The sequence below is a fragment of the Daucus carota genome, chromosome 8 (genome assembly GCF_001625215.2).
Source record: "Daucus carota subsp. sativus chromosome 8, DH1 v3.0, whole genome shotgun sequence".
NCBI classification, from domain to species: Eukaryota; Viridiplantae; Streptophyta; class Magnoliopsida; order Apiales; family Apiaceae; genus Daucus; species Daucus carota.
The window spans coordinates 6,927,016-6,945,834 of NC_030388.2; the positions used below are offsets into that span (position 1 = coordinate 6,927,016).

Genomic DNA, 18,819 nt, shown 5'->3' on the forward strand with positions numbered 1-18,819 from the left:
TACTTTCTCCAATGCCAGTCAACAAGCAAAGGAAATATCGGCTTCTATCTTGCACTTTCTTCGTAACGGTGGATTAGCGGAGAGATGATTGCGGGATATGCAGTACCGTTTTAGTAGTTTGACAAACTGGCAGAAGATTAGGATGATGTTGGGTTTTCAAAAATGTAACCGAAGATCTCTAAGATGCCGGACATCAGGATTTCAAATCTACAGGACTTGATAAGGGAAGTTATGTTGACGCTTATCATCTTTGATAATAATTTATAAAATATTATTTTTTTAAATCGTGGCCGCTGCTTCTAAAAACAATCCAAGGGTAGAAAATTAGGACTCCAATAACTCTAAAACTCTAAAGAGAGTGGGTTTCCAAGGAACCCAACTAATATATATATATATATATATATATATATATATATATATATATATATATGGGTATAGTTCAACGAGGAACTCTCTTATCCGGTAACTGGGTAGCTCTACTTCTGTAACTGTTTATGTAATATTCGTAATTTTTTTATATTTAATTGTTATGTATATATATATGTATTGTATAAATTTTTGAAAAAGTATTTATTGTGCAATATTTTATTAGTATTTTATGATGCAAATATTTTATTGTGAAAACTTTTACTAATATTTTAAATTGCAAGATTTTATTTTATTATGAAATATATTATTAGTATTTTATTGTGTAGGATTTAAAAGTATGTTTTTAATAAGATTTTATTAATGTTTGGTTTATAAGGTTTTATAAATATTATGTGGTTTTAGTTTTAAAAAGAGTAAACATCCGTGTCCTATTTTTAATACGTAAGGTTTATCCTTATTATGATTAGTACTGTTAATTAAGATATCTTTTACGTAACAAATAGGTTATAGCTTATATATACCGTAGCCTTGTGAAGGTTTTAACCACAAAAGGTACGCTTTCTTTTAACCCTACTGTTATTCTCTACTGTCGTTGTGTTTTCTTTATATTTCTATACTGATGAAGCTGTGATATAAAAAATAGGTTACGTACAGTATGTTTTGAAACCCTCCTGTCATTCTCTCTGATTGTGTAGTTATACTGATATCTCTGATTGTGTAGTGATACTGATAGATAAAAAATAGGTTATGTACAGTACGTTTTCAAACCCTCCTGTTATTCTCTCTGTTATTCTGATTGTGTACTGATATTGTTATGTAAATGAAGATTATTCTCTATTTGGTTATATTCTTAATGTATACTGTATCTCATATGAAGGTTACTTATATTTTTGAAAATAAGTGTTCTGCAACATGAAAAAGGTTTTCTTCAAATATATATTTTCTTATATTTAATTTATTATATTTTCCATGATTTTACGAATTATATATATGTGTATTTTATGCATCGGTAATATGTGTGGATGTGTTAAAAATGTGTTACCAATGATATTTGTGTTTGGCAAATGTTTTTAATATTTATTTACCATGTTAATTACTATATATTTTGATTTGGAAACAAATAAATTATTTTAGCTACTTTTTTCATATAATTGATTTTGTGTACATTAAAATATTTTTATAAAAGATGTTTTCTGGAAACAAAAAAAAAAGAGATTTTGTTTAGTTCTTAATTATTTATTAAATAATGTTTTTACTCCTGTTCCTTGGATATCAGGTTTGGTCAGTGTATCAGTGTTGGCTAGTTGGGCAAGGTTATATTATATTTAATATATGTTAGTCCTAAACCTTACTGGTGTACTGTTAGAAATCATAGGGTTAAAAAGATTGTATTCTTATTGTCTAGTAGACTGATAATCCTTTATTTTATGATTAAAAATCTGTGTAGGGCTCAGTGCTGCGAGTTATAAGTGATTGTTTTGCTAAGGTAAGATTACTTTTCGCACTTTCAGAATTGTTTCAAATGCTTTATACTGCTTTGTTGTGAAAGTTTGGGATTGATAAAATATTTTAGATATAAGGAATTCCCAGCTAGCTATGAATTATGAACCTGTTAGTAATTGCGTATAGTTCCGGAACTAGATTATGATACCTTACTAGGGCGTGCTTGGCACAATTTATGATACCTTAGTAAGGGGCGCATTATTGACACCTATGAACCAATGATACCGTGCCACCGGGTATTAGTGGCCTAGCGAACTGTGGAATTTACTTTATGAAATATTGGTTTATGATTGTTGGTTATGAAATTGTGAACAATGGCAAGTCTTGATAGTTTTTGGTCTGTTAGTCGAATTTGTTTTCTTACTGGGCTGTGTAGCTCACGACTTACAAATTTCAGGTTAATGTTATTGGCAAGGCTTTGGAGTTGGATTTGATTGGAGTGAGCTAGAGTCTAATAATAGTGATCATATTTTATTTTCAGTTATTTTAGGAGCTGCGTCTCCATGAAGGATATTAGTTTATGTTTCAGAATTGGGATTTTTGAGAGATTGATTTATGATATTATGTGACTTTCTTTATATTATTTATGGATTAAATGTGGAATTTCTATTATTTGATAGAATGATAATAGTCCGAAAAATCGGGCTGTTACAGTTGGTATTCAGAGCCAGGTTAGCGTCCTGTAGACTATCTGCTAGGATTAAGTTATGTCGTTAGGGATAAAGAATTATCTTTAGAAACAAATTTTTAATATATCATTTTTAAAATTTGTGTAGATGGCAGATAATGACAATGTTTGGGGTCTGGATGAAGAGTTTGAGGACGATTTTGAGGAAGACCCCGAGGAGGACATTGAATCTGTAATTTCACTCGAGATAGATGAGGATGCTCCTCAACCCGATTATGATAGTGAGGACTCGGTTAAGGAATCTTCCTTTCCCGAGGTTGTGTGTCAGCCATGTAGGGATGATGAGATAGCCAAGTTAAAGGGAGAGAGTGCATTGCTAAAATTGAAACTCAAACTTAGAGAAGAAGAAGCTGAGGGAGCAGAATTTAATTTAGAAATGAAATATACTGATCTTTACACAGCTTACATAAACCATCTTAAGGACTGCCGACATCAAAAAGATAAGGCTGCTAGAGTGCTGGAAATAGTAAGAAGGGATACTAGAGCCTCCGAACGTTCAATAAACTTTATTTGTCGATGGCCATTATCGCGATGTCCCGCATGGATCAAGAGGATCACCACGGATTTTCTACAAGGGCATCGAAGAGCAATCGCGACGACTAGAGCAAGGGTGACTGAGATTTTAGAAGAAATTTAGTTTATTATTTAGATAGTTTGGTTTATGGATTGTTTCTCTTAAATATCAAGTCGCGTAGGTCTGGTTTTTATTTGGTATTATTTGAAGACACATTTTGTGGCCTATTTCGAGCCTAGATTAATAAATTTAGTATTATTGTTTCAATATTTTTATGAATTTCATTTATTGGATTATGAATATATCTACCTTCTTGATAATTATGATCCATATTATAGATAGTTTATTCTTGTTTGAAGGAATCATTAGTGCTCGACGTGGAGGTGCTAACAATCGCAACAACAGAAACAACGGAAGCGGTGGAAACAATAACAATAACAATAATAATGAGGGTGGAAATATGTTGAACCAGCTCGCGCAAACCTTGGCAACACTCGTTGGGAATCAACAACCAGCTCAACGAAGTATTGTGTCAGAATTCAAGCGTTTGAACCCCCCAACATTTGATGGTGCAACTGACCCTGCTATTGTGGAAAAATGGATCCAAGAGATGGAAAAGGCATTTGAATTGATGGGAAGTAATGATGGGCAAAAGGTTACTTTAGCTGTGTATCAATTACAGGGCAGTGCATATGATTGGTGGCTGATGGAGCAAAGGAGGAATGAGGAAAATGCTGATCCGATGACATGGGATAGATTCAAGACGGCATTGACAGATAAATACTTTCCAAGAACTATTCGTGTGCAAAAAGAGAGGGATTTCATTAGGCTTGAGCAGGGAGATAGGACGGTAGTAGAGTATGAAGCAGAGTTTGCGAGGCTCTCCAAATATGCTCCTACCTTAGTTGCTGACGAGATCAGTCGGGCTAGAAGATTGGAGGAAGGACTTAGAGAAAATATTAGGCATGCTGTTGCAAATTTTGAGTTAACCACGTATGAGCAAGTACTTAACAAGGCATTAGTGGTTGAAAGGGGCATGGTCGAGGCATTAAAGAAGAAAGATGAAGAAACTAAGAAGCGAAGCGAGCCTTCAGGAGGATTTAATGGTACTGGATCGTCGAAGAAGTTTAACAATCGAGGAACGGGTGGAAATGCAAACAAAGGGAATCAAGGGGGAAAGCTTCAATGTTCAAGGTGTGGTCGTAATCACTTGGATAAGGACTGCCGATGGAACACAGGAGCATGTTTCAGTTGCGGTGAGATGGGACATAGAGTTGCTGAATGTCCAAAACGTGACCCAACCAGAGACAAAGACAATGGGAACAAAGCAACCTTAGCGGCTTTACTTGGTCCAAAATATGGGCGAGTATACCAACACGAACCGAAAGAAAATTAAGGTAAGATTTTCCCTATTTTTATTTTATTTTAAGAGTACATTACATGTATGTCTTTAGGTGTAAATTTGGGGACCAAATTTTTTTTAAGGAGGGTAGAATGTAATATTCGTAATTTTTTTATATTTAATTGTTATGTATATATATATGTATTGTATAAATTTTTGAAAAAGTATTTATTGTGCAATATTTTATTAGTATTTTATGATGCAAATATTTTATTGTGAAAACTTTTACTAATATTTTAAATTGCAAGATTTTATTTTATTATGAAATATATTATTAGTATTTTATTGTGTAGGATTTAAAAGTATGTTTTTAATAAGATTTTATTAATGTTTGGTTTATAAGGTTTTATAAATATTATGTGGTTTTAGTTTTAAAAAGAGTAAACATCCGTGTCCTATTTTTAATACGTAAGGTTTATCCTTATTATGATTAGTACTGTTAATTAAGATATCTTTTACGTAACAAATAGGTTATAGCTTATATATACCGTAGCCTTGTGAAGGTTTTAACCACAAAAGGTACGCTTTCTTTTAACCCTACTGTTATTCTCTACTGTCGTTGTGTTTTCTTTATATTTCTATACTGATGAAGCTGTGATATAAAAAATAGGTTACGTACAGTATGTTTTGAAACCCTCCTGTCATTCTCTCTGATTGTGTAGTTTTACTGATATCTCTGATTGTGTAGTGATACTGATAGATAAAAAATAGGTTATGTACAGTACGTTTTCAAACCCTCCTGTTATTCTCTCTGTTATTCTGATTGTGTACTGATATTGTTATGTAAATGAAGATTATTCTCTATTTGGTTATATTCTTAATGTATACTGTATCTCATATGAAGGTTACTTATATTTTTGAAAATAAGTGTTCTGCAACATGAAAAAGGTTTTCTTCAAATATATATTTTCTTATATTTAATTTATTATATTTTCCATGATTTTACGAATTATATATATGTGTATTTTATGCATCGGTAATATGTGTGGATGTGTTAAAAATGTGTTACCAATGATATTTGTGTTTGGCAAATGTTTTTAATATTTATTTACCATGTTAATTACTATATATTTTGATTTGGAAACAAATAAATTATTTTAGCTACTTTTTTCATATAATTGATTTTGTGTACATTAAAATATTTTTATAAAAGATGTTTTCTGGAAACAAAAAAAAAGAGATTTTGTTTAGTTCTTAATTATTTATTAAATAATGTTTTTACTCCTGTTCCTTGGATATCAGGTTTGGTCAGTGTATCAGTGTTGGCTAGTTGGGCAAGGTTATATTATATTTAATATATGTTAGTCCTAAACCTTACTGGTGTACTGTTAGAAATCATAGGGTTAAAAAGATTGTATTCTTATTGTCTAGTAGACTGATAATCCTTTATTTTATGATTAAAAATCTGTGTAGGGCTCAGTGCTGCGAGTTATAAGTGATTGTTTTGCTAAGGTAAGATTACTTTTCGCACTTTCAGAATTGTTTCAAATGCTTTATACTGCTTTGTTGTGAAAGTTTGGGATTGATAAAATATTTTAGATATAAGGAATTCCCAGCTAGCTATGAATTATGAACCTGTTAGTAATTGCGTATAGTTCCGGAACTAGATTATGATACATTACTAGGGCGTGCTTGGCACAATTTATGATACCTTAGTAAGGGGCGCATTATTGACACCTATGAACCAATGATACCGTGCCACCGGGTATTAGTGGCCTAGCGAACTGTGGAATTTACTTTATGAAATATTGGTTTATGATTGTTGGTTATGAAATTGTGAACAATGGCAAGTCTTGATAGTTTTTGGTCTGTTAGTCGAATTTGTTTTCTTACTGGGCTGTGTAGCTCACGACTTACAAATTTCAGGTTAATGTTATTGGCAAGGCTTTGGAGTTGGATTTGATTGGAGTGAGCTAGAGTCTAATAATAGTGATCATATTTTATTTTCAGTTATTTTAGGAGCTGCGTCTCCATGAAGGATATTAGTTTATGTTTCAGAATTGGGATTTTTGAGAGATTGATTTATGATATTATGTGACTTTCTTTATATTATTTATGGATTAAATGTGGAATTTCTATTATTTGATCGAATGATAATAGTCCGAAAAATCGGGCTGTTACAGTTTACTTGTAAACCTAAAACACCTAACCACGTGACTACTTATTCTCAAACACATACCACATATATTTTTCTATTTATTATTATTAACATTCTATATCTTTTAATTATACTTATTTACTGAACAAAAGTTTATAAATAAATAGCTTTATTTATAATCATAATTTTAATCATTAGTTTAAAAATATTATTTATATGTGTAAATATGACTGTAATTAATTTACAGGACACATATTATATTTTATTTACAGAACATAAGTTTATAAATAAATAGTTTTATTTATAATCATAATATCGTGTTCTGTAATTAATTTACAGAACATTAGTTTAAAAATATTATTTATAAGTGTAAATATGGCTGTAATTAATTTACAGGACACATATTATATTTATTTACAGAACATAAGTTCATAAATAAATTTACAGAACATAAGTTCATAACTAAATTTACAGAACATAAAAATACTTTTATATAAATTTACAAAACATAGAAATATTAATTATCTTTAAAAATATTTTTGTGTTTAGATTATAGTTATTTACAGAACACATACAATAACTGCTAGTACAACACTGAAGTACTCCCTCCGTTTCAAAATGTATGACGTTTTGACTTTTTGCATGTAGTTTAAAGTCCTTTGACCACGTACTTATATTTACTATTTTTTAAATTTTATTTTTTTAAATAAAAGTATATAGTCAAAATTTTAAAGTATAATTTTTTTAAAGAAAAATGATGATTTTAGGTGCTTGGTCAAAACACTTTGAAATGTGTGCAAAAAGTCAAAACGTCATACTTTTTGAAACGGAGGGAGTAACTCCCAGCAAATAGTGCAACCGCTACCACCCACGTGTTTTTGAAAAAAGTTCCTAGGTGACGACCTGAATTTTTAGAAATTATTTTATTTTATATTGATGTTTTTTTTTTCAAAATGAAGGAATAAAATCTTATATTTTATTCCACTTTAAGTTTCTAATTTTATTTATTTACATATTTTTCGGGTCACTAAGATTTTGAATATAATTTAATTCATATTTATTCGTACTAATATTTATATTTAGATTTAAATTATAAAAAAATGAATTGTGATAGTTTTATATTTTGAGTTATTGAAAATATTTCAAATGATTATTAGAAAATAAAAGAGATTTTCAAACCGTCGTTGTTATTGATAAAATTAGATAAATATTTTAAAAAGAAAATATTATTTTCATATCGGAGGCCAAGAATTTTAAATATATAAATGGAATTTTCTTAAAACCAATTACTCCCTCTGTCCCATTTTAACTGCCTTTTTAGAGAGATGCACACAAACCAATTTTTACATTTATGGAGGTGTTTATTTGAATACTTTTACCTAGCTACCCCTAGTAAAGTCAAACTAAACCACTATTTGTATTGCATAGAAAATATAAGGTGCATTAATGAGGGGTAGAATTGAAATTCACCTACCAAATAGTTCACGAAAACAAGAAAAAATCACTTATTTTGGGACAACAACCAAATTCTAAAAAGGCTGTTAAAATGGGACGGAGGGAGTATTTGTTAGAATTTCAGTTTTTATGTTTAGAAAATGAAAAGTAAATTAGAGCATCTCCAACGGGGTTGACTATAATCGTTGGCTAAATTGGACCTGTAAGACATTATGTAAAATTTGCTGAACCTGTAAGACAGTTGTGCTTCAATGGTATTGGCTATATTGGTTGGCTATAATTTAAAAATACTTTGTTATTAATATTTTAGATAGTATGGTAATAAATGATATTTAATCTTCCTACAGATTTCTTACAGACCTGTAACAGATCGACAAATATAGCCATCATAGGAGGTTGGCTAAAATTATAGACAACAGATGAATGTGGTTGGAGTGACAAAATTTTTTATATTTGGCATGCTTAATCTTCCTACAGATTTCTTACAGACGTAACAGATCGACAAATATAGCCATCATAGGAGGTTGACTAAAATTATAGACAACAGATAGTCAAATTTTTTTATATTTGGTATGGCAACTCACCTTTTAGCTAAGGGTTTTGTGTGGTTGGAGATGCTCTTGGTACTGAACTGTTTGTACCGTAAGTATAGTACAACCGGCTAAGGGGGGAAAAGAACAGAGCACGCAGTATATGGGGAATGGAAGCAAAAATTAGGGTTTTTGTAGAGGATACGGAATCAAATCAGTAGAGAGATTTGAAGATAATTAAGCATTTATGATTGAACTGTTGAATATGTGTGTGTGGTTGAACGATGGTGGTGGAGGATTTATACGGTGCCGTAACTGGTGGTGGCTATGTGTGGGTTCGAAAGAGTTGCAGGGGGTTTGGGGTTGTTGAGGCCTAAATTGAAAGCGGCGGTAGCGCTGGTATGTAGGTGGTCTGTTGCAGCGATGGACTGTGTAACTGCGTATGGATGAAAGGAGGGATGTAGGCAAGCTGTTTGATAAAATGTCTGTGAGGGAGAGAAGCTAGCGAAGGTGTGGTATTTGGGCAGTGTTAGCGCGGTTGTCGGAGATGAGGATCATGGCAGCGGCAGCAGCCGCAGGAGGACGGGAGGGAAGCTAGGGAGGTGGAGTATGCCGAGAGAAGGCAGGTGGTTATTCCAAAGCAGGTGTGTCAAATGTTTTCCAGGTTGGCCTTTTAACCAGTCTTTTTAACCAATTTAATAATATGTTTCTGTATATCTGAAGCTCTTTGTACAATGTATGTTTCTATATTGTCTACAAGGTAGAGGCAGTTAAAATTTGGATAACTTTTTCATGGCAAGGTTTGGTCTAATTGTAATCTAGTAGAAGTATCACACCCTGGTAATGGCTTGTCTAGTTTTGGCTTTACTGTCCAGGAAAAAACTCTGACGGATAAGGCAGCTGTGATATTTCATATTTGGCAAGAGAGAAATAGGAGATTATCTGCAAATGGAAGCAAGGTTGTCACCCACTGGTCAGGTTGTTCTCATATGCTAGTCTTACACTGAGTTTGTTTATTGAAATTTTGCATGCTATGTATATTTGCACCCACCATCTATGCCGTGATCATCCATGTATGTCAATTATTAATTTGCAATGTGTGTTTCTGCAATCTATGTAGTATTGTATGTGTGTATTTATTTGTGTATCGAGTCTATTGCTATTGTCTGCTTGTACAATCCGTGCAGTAGCTTGGGTATGTTTTTGCGTATTAAGTCTATTGCATAATTTTGGTTAAACAATTTCTAGATGTTGGATATCCCTATAATTTGGAACAGTGGAGGGTTTGATTCTTGCTTGCTGTTCTCTGCTTTACTCCATCTATGCATAAACTTCCAGGTAATTTTAGCCTAATCCTGGCATAGGCATCTTAGAAATATGCTCAATGATTTTAGATTTTTAGTTATCCGAAAATTGTCTTTTTCTCTGTGGGTCTACCGAATTCCTAAAGAGAACTTGACACAATGATTCTAGATCATTGTAATTTAGATGAGTCATCACTAAATATTTAAAAAGACTCAGGTTTTGTGGTTGTTCACTCCATGCAGGCTCGATAGTTTTACCAAAGACAATGTTTATGCGGAGGCTACATGTGCTGAGTTGTTATAAATTAGATATGATTTCAAATTCTTTATCAAGCATTTAAGTCTCTCAAATCTCAAAAAGCTGAGTATTCCATGCGGAATCAAATTTCGTGAATTTAAATCTGATAGAGGGAAGCAGATTTATATTGAACAGAGTAAGCTGTCCTGCGATGGAGGTAATCATAAAAGGTGATGGTACAAATAACAGGAAGGTCTTAAACTTTGCTCAATTGAAATCTATTGCCGTAAAAGATATGCAGACACTTACACGATTTTACAGCCATGAGAGAAATATGGGTTCAAATTCAACTAACAGCACTGATATTTCCTCTGACCATTTTGGGTTAAGACAAGAAAACACTACAAGAAAAACGGATAAAAATGACCGGCTAAATATGACCGACTACAAATATGACTGCTCGCGGTCATATTTAAGGTCAAATCACGAAATTTACAAGTCAAAGTTAAATATGACCGGATAAATTTGACTGCCGTTAAATATTACTGATAGCAGTCATTTTAAATGACGGTCATATTTCTCCAGTCATATTTATAGTGTGGGACCCACAAAATTTAAGAGGCAAATTTCCCTCCAATAAAATTTATGATGACGTCATTAAATTTGACTAGAATCGGTCAATAATAAAGCCGGTCATATTTATTTTTTAAGCGGGAAGATAATCTGCGGTACATATCATGGATTTTTTATGTAGTTGAATAGTAGTCTTCAGTTATACTAGTTTTTTAGTTGATTTTGATTGTATGTAATTTGTATTTGCTAACAAAAAGTAGTCTAGATTTTGTTGGGTTATTTGTCTTGGCCAAATTTTATCAGCTGTATGACTTGTTTATTCTTCTTTAAATTAATGATATTATTGTTATTGTTTGTAGTTTTATTTTGAATTTGCAGTTATCTATTTTTATTGTATTTAGGAATATTTCAAGAATATACGGGTAAAGAAAAATAACAGTAAAATAAATATTATGATTTTAAAAATATATATCACTTACACAACGTTCCTGTAAGTGCTGTTGAAGTGGTATAATGTGTTGAAAATTATACTTACATGGCGTTTCTCAACGTGCTATCTAAGATCATGTACTTGCATATCACTTACTTAGATAGCTCTTTCATAAGCGTTATCTAAGTTTACCACTTGTATAGCTCAAAACAAAACGTTCTCTATGTTCTTTTTACTTCAATAGCGCCCAATTGCATAGCGTTTAAAAATGCTATGTAAGTGTAGAAAGGAACGCTATCTAAGTTAAAATATGTAGTAGTGTTCCTAAAAGTGTAAGAGCATCTCCAATAGTCTCTTAAGTCATTCCTCAAATATAATATAAAATATTCACTCTTAACAATTTAATGTATATTCATCTCCAACAACACTCTTTACATCCACTCTTAAACAATATTTTATTATTAAATGAATAGGACTACAATACTAGAGTGGAAAGAGAAAGTGGATGCTTGTATTACTTTATAATAAAATATAACTTAAGAGTGAGTGAGAGACTCTTAAAAGAGAGGAGAGAGAATAGACTCTTAAGGTTTTGAAGAGCCTCTAAGACTCTATTGGAGCTTCCATTTTGTTAATGCTTTCTATTTTTTCATTTAAGAGCTTGTTTAAAGAGCTTATTGGAGATGCTCTAAGTATGTATACATACATAAAGTTTTTTACCTTTTTGACCTATATAGATCATTTTATATGTTGTATTGTTGTGTGCATATACATGCCTGTGTTATTCAACTATTTGATGAATACCTGTGTATCCGTATATTTGAAATCTTGTGTGATTGTGATTACACGAAAACCTTTGGAAGACTCTTTGCTAGTATTAGTTGAACAACATGGGAGTGGGGGGATAGGGACCCTGTCTAAAACCAGTTGTATATATTAATAAACGGCTTAAAAGATTAATCTTTTCGATTCATCTCAAGGTGAGATGCTTTAAGGCATATTTTGTTTTTTTGAGGTCATAGGGTGGTAGTCTCTCTTGTTGCAAACTTTACTCCTCATATATTGACGTGGATCGTGTAGTATCACTTGCATTCTTAATTACGACCATTATATCTAGTATTTCACCTTTAAATATTCAATCTATGCTTGATGTCATAATGTGTCACTAAATTTAATGTCAATCTCGAAAAGAGAGGCTAGGATGGTATGTGTACTTTCTAGAAGTGGTATGGTGTCTTTTGTAACTGTCATAAGTTCCATTGCATGTTAATTATAATGAGATTCATGAAGTGCCACATCTTAAATTTATAATTACTTTTTGTATAAAGTACAACTACAATAGAATATAGACCATATATTTTTAAGGAGACATGATGAACTTTAGATGAAAATCTGGTAAGGACAAATTGTTTTGATGAATTTACATTTGTAATATTATGATATTAGCCACGGCATTTTGAGATACTTTATTTGTCGGCATTCTTCATTCCTAAGGAAAATGGTGGAACAGGCATAGGTGGTGGTATGAGTGTGTGGTTGGCAGGTCTAGATGGACGTGTCATAGGTGTAACTTTACATACAGGTTTTGCAAAAGAAATTTGTGTAAATTTTAGGAAAAAATTATTCATTCGTGCTTGAACTATAGGTCATTTATGGTTTATGTCCATAAAAAAAACCCTAGTTTTTGAAACCTAAACTTTAAAGAAATCTTATTAGTCCAATTTTTACCCATGGACTTGAATTAGATTTTTTAAAAGGTTAGGTTTCAAAAATTGGGTGTTATTTTATTTTAGAGATCTAAACAATAAACGATCAATAATTCACGAATGAATTAATTAAGTTTTTCTAAAAATTGAGAAACTCCTTTTGCAAAAGCTGTATTCAAAGTGACACCCATGACACGTCCATCTCAATCTGCCAACGAGACACTCACGCCACCAACTATGCTTTTTGTTCCACAATATTCAGTGGGAATGAAGAATTCAAAAAAACAAAGTATCTCAAAACGCCCGGGTAAAAATGATAATATAACAAATATAAATTCATCAAAACAATTGTCCTTTTAGACAAATTTCTCGAGTATATCGTTTTACTAACAGCTCTGATAACTCAAATAAATAACAAAATATGAATAATGTCACAATTCTCGGAAATATCATTATACAGACAAATTTCTCGAACATATTACTATAACTGACAACTAGTACTGTCGTGGATATTAACCCTTATGTTGATATTATTCAGGATGGAAAAGGTTGTATCCTTTTCGATGGACGGAAATACAATGAAAAGGAAGAAGAAGATGGTGGCGGAACCGTCAGAAAAGATATCGTTTTCGATCGATGAAAATACAATGAAAGGGAGGAAGAAGACGGTGGCGGAATTGCCAGAAGAGATAATCTGCGATAAAATATTGATGCGTCTTCCGATTAAATATGTGGTACGTTTTAAAACCGTTTCTAAATATTGGCAATCTCTGCTCTCAGCACCCAAATTCGTGAAACAACACCTAATTCGTAGTGCAACTCAAAATCCTAATGGTCATGACTATACGATAGCTAAGACGTACTACACAATCTACATGCTTTCTCGCTACAAAGAAACATATTTACTCCCTGCAAGTAACTATCAATTAATTGGTTCAATAAATGACTTAGTTTGTCCTGGTAATGGTCGAAAGTTAGCCTTATGGAACCCGGCTATTCATCAGTATAAGGAATTCACACTTCCACCAAGTCGTGACTATATTTTTTGTTATATTATGGGATTCGGTTATGATGCTGCAAATGATAATTACAAGGTTGTAGTTCTGTCGGCTGATCTGAGTTCTGCCAGTGTTTACGAGTCTCGTTCCGATTCTTGGATTGACATAATTGTTCCTCATAACATGTTATATAAGAATGCACTTGAGAAATGGACTCCAACTACTATTGTAAAGGATTGTCCTTACTGGACATGTTCCAGACTATCGAGCGATGAGATGTTTTTATTATCATTGGGTGTAGTAAAGTTTGATGCAACAAGTGACAAATTCAAGTTGTTGCCTGATTTCCGCTCCAATATATTGGTAAGTCCAGAAAATTATGATTTGATTTATAAATTCGTGGACATGACAGATCATCTTGCGTTGGTTGTGCTTCACCAAAGCTCTGCAGATTGTATGGTGGATATCTACTCTTTCGAGGGGGATGAGGGATGTGGTGCTTGGATTAAAATGCACAATATGGGATGTGTCCACTTTTTTTTAAATAATTAAGATTATTTGATATTCATGTAAATGACCTCTCAAATCTTTTGCCCCATTTAGCCAATCTTTTCAGAAATATTGATTTTTTTTCGGAGAATAAAAGGAAAGATACTATGTTCAAATACACTCTCACATGCAGTGGTGTAATAAGAGCCTCTTTTCATATATTTAGTATGCAATCCAAAGAAATTTTAGAAAGAAAAAAAATTAAAGGCTATGCTAATAGATATATACCAATCTTTTTAGTCATTAAATTTCTCTGATACATAATTAAAAGGATCAAAGATTGATTTAACAATGTGACTTAACAATGTGACTACTATAAAAACATATACTAAATTGCACTTACAAACTAACACCACAAACATATTTCATATTTAGCAAAATAAGTTATTCACAATAGGCCATTAAAATATTCAACCTTAAAACCGTGCAACACTGATACAACTTCAATCGCTGCTCAAAATCAATAGGACCCATACTTTGCATTTTAATCCAAGCACCACATCCCTCATCCCCCTCCAAAGTGTAAATATCCACCATACAATCTGCAGAGCTTCAGTCAAGCACAATCAATGCAAGATGATCAGTCATGTCCGAGAATTTATAAATCAAATCATAATTCTCTGGACTTGCCAATATATTGGAGCGGAACTCAGACAACAACTTGAATTTGTCACTTGTTGCATCAAACTTTACCACACCCAATGATAATAAAAACATCTCATCGCTCGATAGTCTGGAACATGTCCAGTAAGGACAATCCTTTACAATAGTAGTTGGAGTCCATTTCTCAAGTGCATTCTTAGATAACATGTTATGAGGAACAATTATGTCAATCCAGGAATCCGGACGAGACTCGTAAACACTAGCAGACCTCAGATCATCCGACAAGACTACAATCTTGTAATTATCATTTGCAGCATCATAACCGAGTCCCATACTATAACAAAAATTATAGTCACGACTTGGTGGAAGTGTGAATTCCTTATACTGATGAATAGCCAGGTTCCATAAGGCTAACTTTCGTCCATTACCACGACAAACTAAGTCATTTATTGAACCAATTAATTATTAGTTACTTGCACGGAGTAAATATGTTTCTTTGTAGCGAGAAAGCATGTAGATTGTGTAGTACTTCTTAGCTATCACATAGTCATGCCCATTAGGATTTTGAGTTGCACTACGAATCAGGTGTTGTTTCACGAATTTGGGTGCTGAGAGTAGTGATTTCATATTTAGAAACGGTTTTAAAACGTACCACATATTTATTCGGATGAAGCATCAATATTTCATCGCATATAGGGGTGTAAATGAGTTGAGCCGAGCCGAACTCTAGAGTGCTCGTGTGTCGTTTGTTAAAAAATTAGCAAACTCGAGCTCGAGCTTGGATCGAGCCAAAAATATTGTTTGAGGATCGACTCATTAAGGAATAACTCTGTTCACGAACGGCTCGCGAACCACTCACGAACATGTCTCACGAGCTTTTGCTCACGAACCGCTCATTAACTTACGTTCACGAACATTTCTCACGAATTTTTGTTCACCAAGCGCTCATTAATTTTGTTCACGAGCTTGTTTGATAAAGTTTGGTAACGATCTAGCTTATGCTCATAAATTTATTTACAAGCTTGTTTGTTATTTAATTTAATTAAAAAAATAAATTAAAATTCCAACAATATTTTAATTTATGCTTTAAGGAATCATAAATTCATAATAAACCATGATCACGAGCTAGTTCACGAACTACGCTCACGAGCCAAGTTCACGAACCATGTTTACGAACTCATAATTCTAACTTGTTCGCGAACTATCGAGTCGAACTCTAATGTGCTCAAGTTCAGCTCGTTTATAAAACGAACCTTAAAATAGCTCTCAAGATCGACTGGTTTATGAATCGAACCAAGCTCGAACCGAGCTTTTTTCGAACCGAACAGCGACTGGTTATCGAGCATATCAACTCATTTACATCCCTAATCGCAGATTATCTCTTCCTGCACTTCCGCCAACGTCTTCTTCCTCCCTTTAATTGTATTTTCATCAATCAAAAACGATATCTTTTCTGACAGTTCCGTCACCATCTTCTTCTTCCTTTTCATTGTATTTTCGTCCATCCAAAAGGATACAACCTTTTCCGTCCGGAATAATATCAACATAAGAGTTAATATCCACGACAATACTAGTTGTTAGTTATAGTGATATGTTCGAGAAATTTGTCTGTATAATGATATTTCCGAGAATTGTGACATTATTCGTATTTTGTTATTTATTTGAATTATCAAAGCTGCGAGTATAACGATGTAGTCGAGAAATTTGTCTTAAAGGACAATTTGTTATGATGAATTTACATTTGTAATATTATGATTTTTACTAGGGCGTTTTGAGATACTTTCTTTGTCTAGATTCTTCATTCTTACTGAATATTATGGAACAAAAAGAATAGTTGGTGGCGTGAGTGTCGCGTTGGCAGATCGAGATGGACGTGTCATGGGTATCACTTGGAATACAGCTTTTGCAAAAGGAGTTTCTGAATATTTTAGAAAAACTTAATTAATTCGTCGGTGAATTATTGATCGTTTGTTGTTTAGATCCCTAAAATAAAATAAAACCCAATTTTTGAAACCTAAACTTTCAAGTCCATGGGTAAAAATCTAATTATTGGCCGGTGTTGCTTGTCTTGTTGACGTTATCTCCTCAGGACCTTGGAGTGGGTTGTTTACTTCCGCTTGGGGTTGTATCACCATGGTTTGACATCCTTTCGTCTAGATGCAAATCTTGAAAGCCCCTGCTTCTAGAGCCAATTTGTTAACGGAGAAATCTGGTAGTTAACAAAGATGAGGCTCACAATCCGAATCAAGCTCTGTTGTGGAGGTTATTCGTCGGAAGATGTGGTGGTGATGGTGTATTTGGTGCAAAGAAGTGCCCTTGCAATTGGGGTAAGTCTTGGGTGCTCGAGAGTCTACAAGGCCCAAGGCTATGCCTCATCGTACTGGGCCCCTTTCAGGAATACGGCAGAAGGGGAAGCCTAATCCAATTAGGTTTTTTAGGTTAATAGAACTACGTCCGCCTTGATGCCCTATAAAAAGAGGTATGTAGGCATCGACAATTAGAGCTAGACGCTAGTGAATAAGCCCTAGTTTTCTTCCCACTCACGAACCCTTTGCCTACAATCTCAGCCACATCCAAATAAACCATCACTACCACATCTTCCGACGAATAACCGCCGCAACAGATCTTGATTCAGGTTGTGAACCTCATCTTTGTTAACTACGAGATTTCTCCGTTAACAATAGTTATTCCTATTAATACATGAGGCATTGCATTGCTGCTTAATACTTCAATCTTTCATATTCATTAGTAGTTATTGAATCTATTAAGCATCAGTGATAGACCTATATTTTTTGACACATCCGGAAAGACTCATAGTAATGGAGTTTATTAAATGGTTGTATACAAATACATATTTTTTTGACAACCTCACGCGCTACTTGTTTGACACTACCCATCATCAAATAATAATTACTATCTTTAGCTTCAAGGTTTTTTTTTAACTCTCATACATAAGTTTTCCACTTTCGCTTCAAAGTTCTCCTCGTATCTCGAGCACATGTAAGCAAGTAATTAAAAAAAACCCTTCAAATACGTCAAAAGTTTTCTTACATAATTTTTCAAGTTTTATAGTCAACAATGTGTATAAGAGGACAAATTTTAAAGGGCACAATGATATTAGCCCTCATTATAAATTAAACAAATTATTATCAATACATAGTCTATTTCCGTGAAAGAAAAATAACATTACCTTTAGAGATGTGTCATGGACATAGTTCTCATGGAACATTTTCTTCATTATTTGCGGAAAGTATTTCATTAATATATATTAGTTGAACATTAAAGAATTTGGTATGTGAGTTAAACAAAAAAATCTATCTTAAATTAACTTAAAGATATTTAAAATATATATTTGTTGTTAGGATTTCAGAGAAAAAAATCAATGTGTGCGACAATAAAATTGTGAGCTAGCAGCAAATTTTTTCAAGATTTTATATCATATCTAGTAAATTGACAATGTGCAGCGTCATTTACCACTTGTACATAACCTATTTCCTCGTTTTCAAACCCCTCCTCCCTTCCACCAGAGGACCACCTTAGGAAAAATAAACATACTAGATTAGTCACAAGATTAAACAAAGCCAGAGTTTATTTTTGAGATTAGTCACTAGTGTATTTATTTTGCAATGCAAATTGAAATTTATGAAGTTACAAAACATTCATACCTTATAAGCTAGAGTGTCCGGAATAAATTTGACTGATGAAGAGTCACATTAGACACCGGACCACTTCCAGAAAGTACACATACCGTCTTAGCCTCTTTCGAGATCGACATTAACTTCACTGAGACATCTGGCAAGCAATCATAGATCGAATATTAAATAAGGGAAAGTTAGATATAATTGTCATAATCAAGAGA

General features: G+C 32.9%; 2 protein-coding genes across 13 annotated transcripts; both read left to right on the forward strand.

Moving 5' to 3' along the window:
• Positions 1–3,396: 3,396 nt before the first annotated feature.
• On the forward strand, positions 3,397–4,470 carry LOC135148439 (uncharacterized). The gene has a single exon (XM_064083659.1). It carries the CDS (start codon positions 3,397–3,399, stop codon positions 4,468–4,470), a length of 1,074 nt encoding a protein of 357 aa, XP_063939729.1.
• A 4,150-nt stretch (positions 4,471–8,620) lies between these two features.
• On the forward strand, positions 8,621–15,866 carry LOC135148211 (putative F-box protein At3g16210). Of its 12 annotated transcripts, none has more exons than XM_064082465.1 (5): positions 8,621–9,223; positions 9,416–9,537; positions 9,808–9,897; positions 10,107–10,331; positions 13,349–15,866. In XM_064082465.1, exon 5 carries the CDS (start codon positions 13,350–13,352, stop codon positions 14,358–14,360), a length of 1,011 nt encoding a protein of 336 aa, XP_063938535.1. In that variant the 5' UTR covers positions 8,621–9,223; positions 9,416–9,537; positions 9,808–9,897; positions 10,107–10,331; position 13,349; the 3' UTR covers positions 14,361–15,866. The 12 variants fall into 12 exon arrangements, 11 of the variants coding, with proteins under 11 accessions (XP_063938535.1, XP_063938533.1, XP_063938536.1 ...); XM_064082463.1 differs by having other exon boundaries at positions 9,435–9,537; XM_064082466.1 differs by having other exon boundaries at positions 8,621–9,203; positions 9,435–9,537.
• Positions 15,867–18,819: the final 2,953 nt, after the last annotated feature.

Bases quoted from the DNA above. Each gene is read 5' to 3' on its own strand.
- LOC135148211 (XM_064082459.1), top strand. From the start codon at position 13,350: ATGGAAAAGGTTGTATCCTTTTCGATGGACGGAAATACAATGAAAAGG.
- LOC135148439 (XM_064083659.1), top strand. From the start codon at position 3,397: ATGATCCATATTATAGATAGTTTATTCTTGTTTGAAGGAATCATTAGT.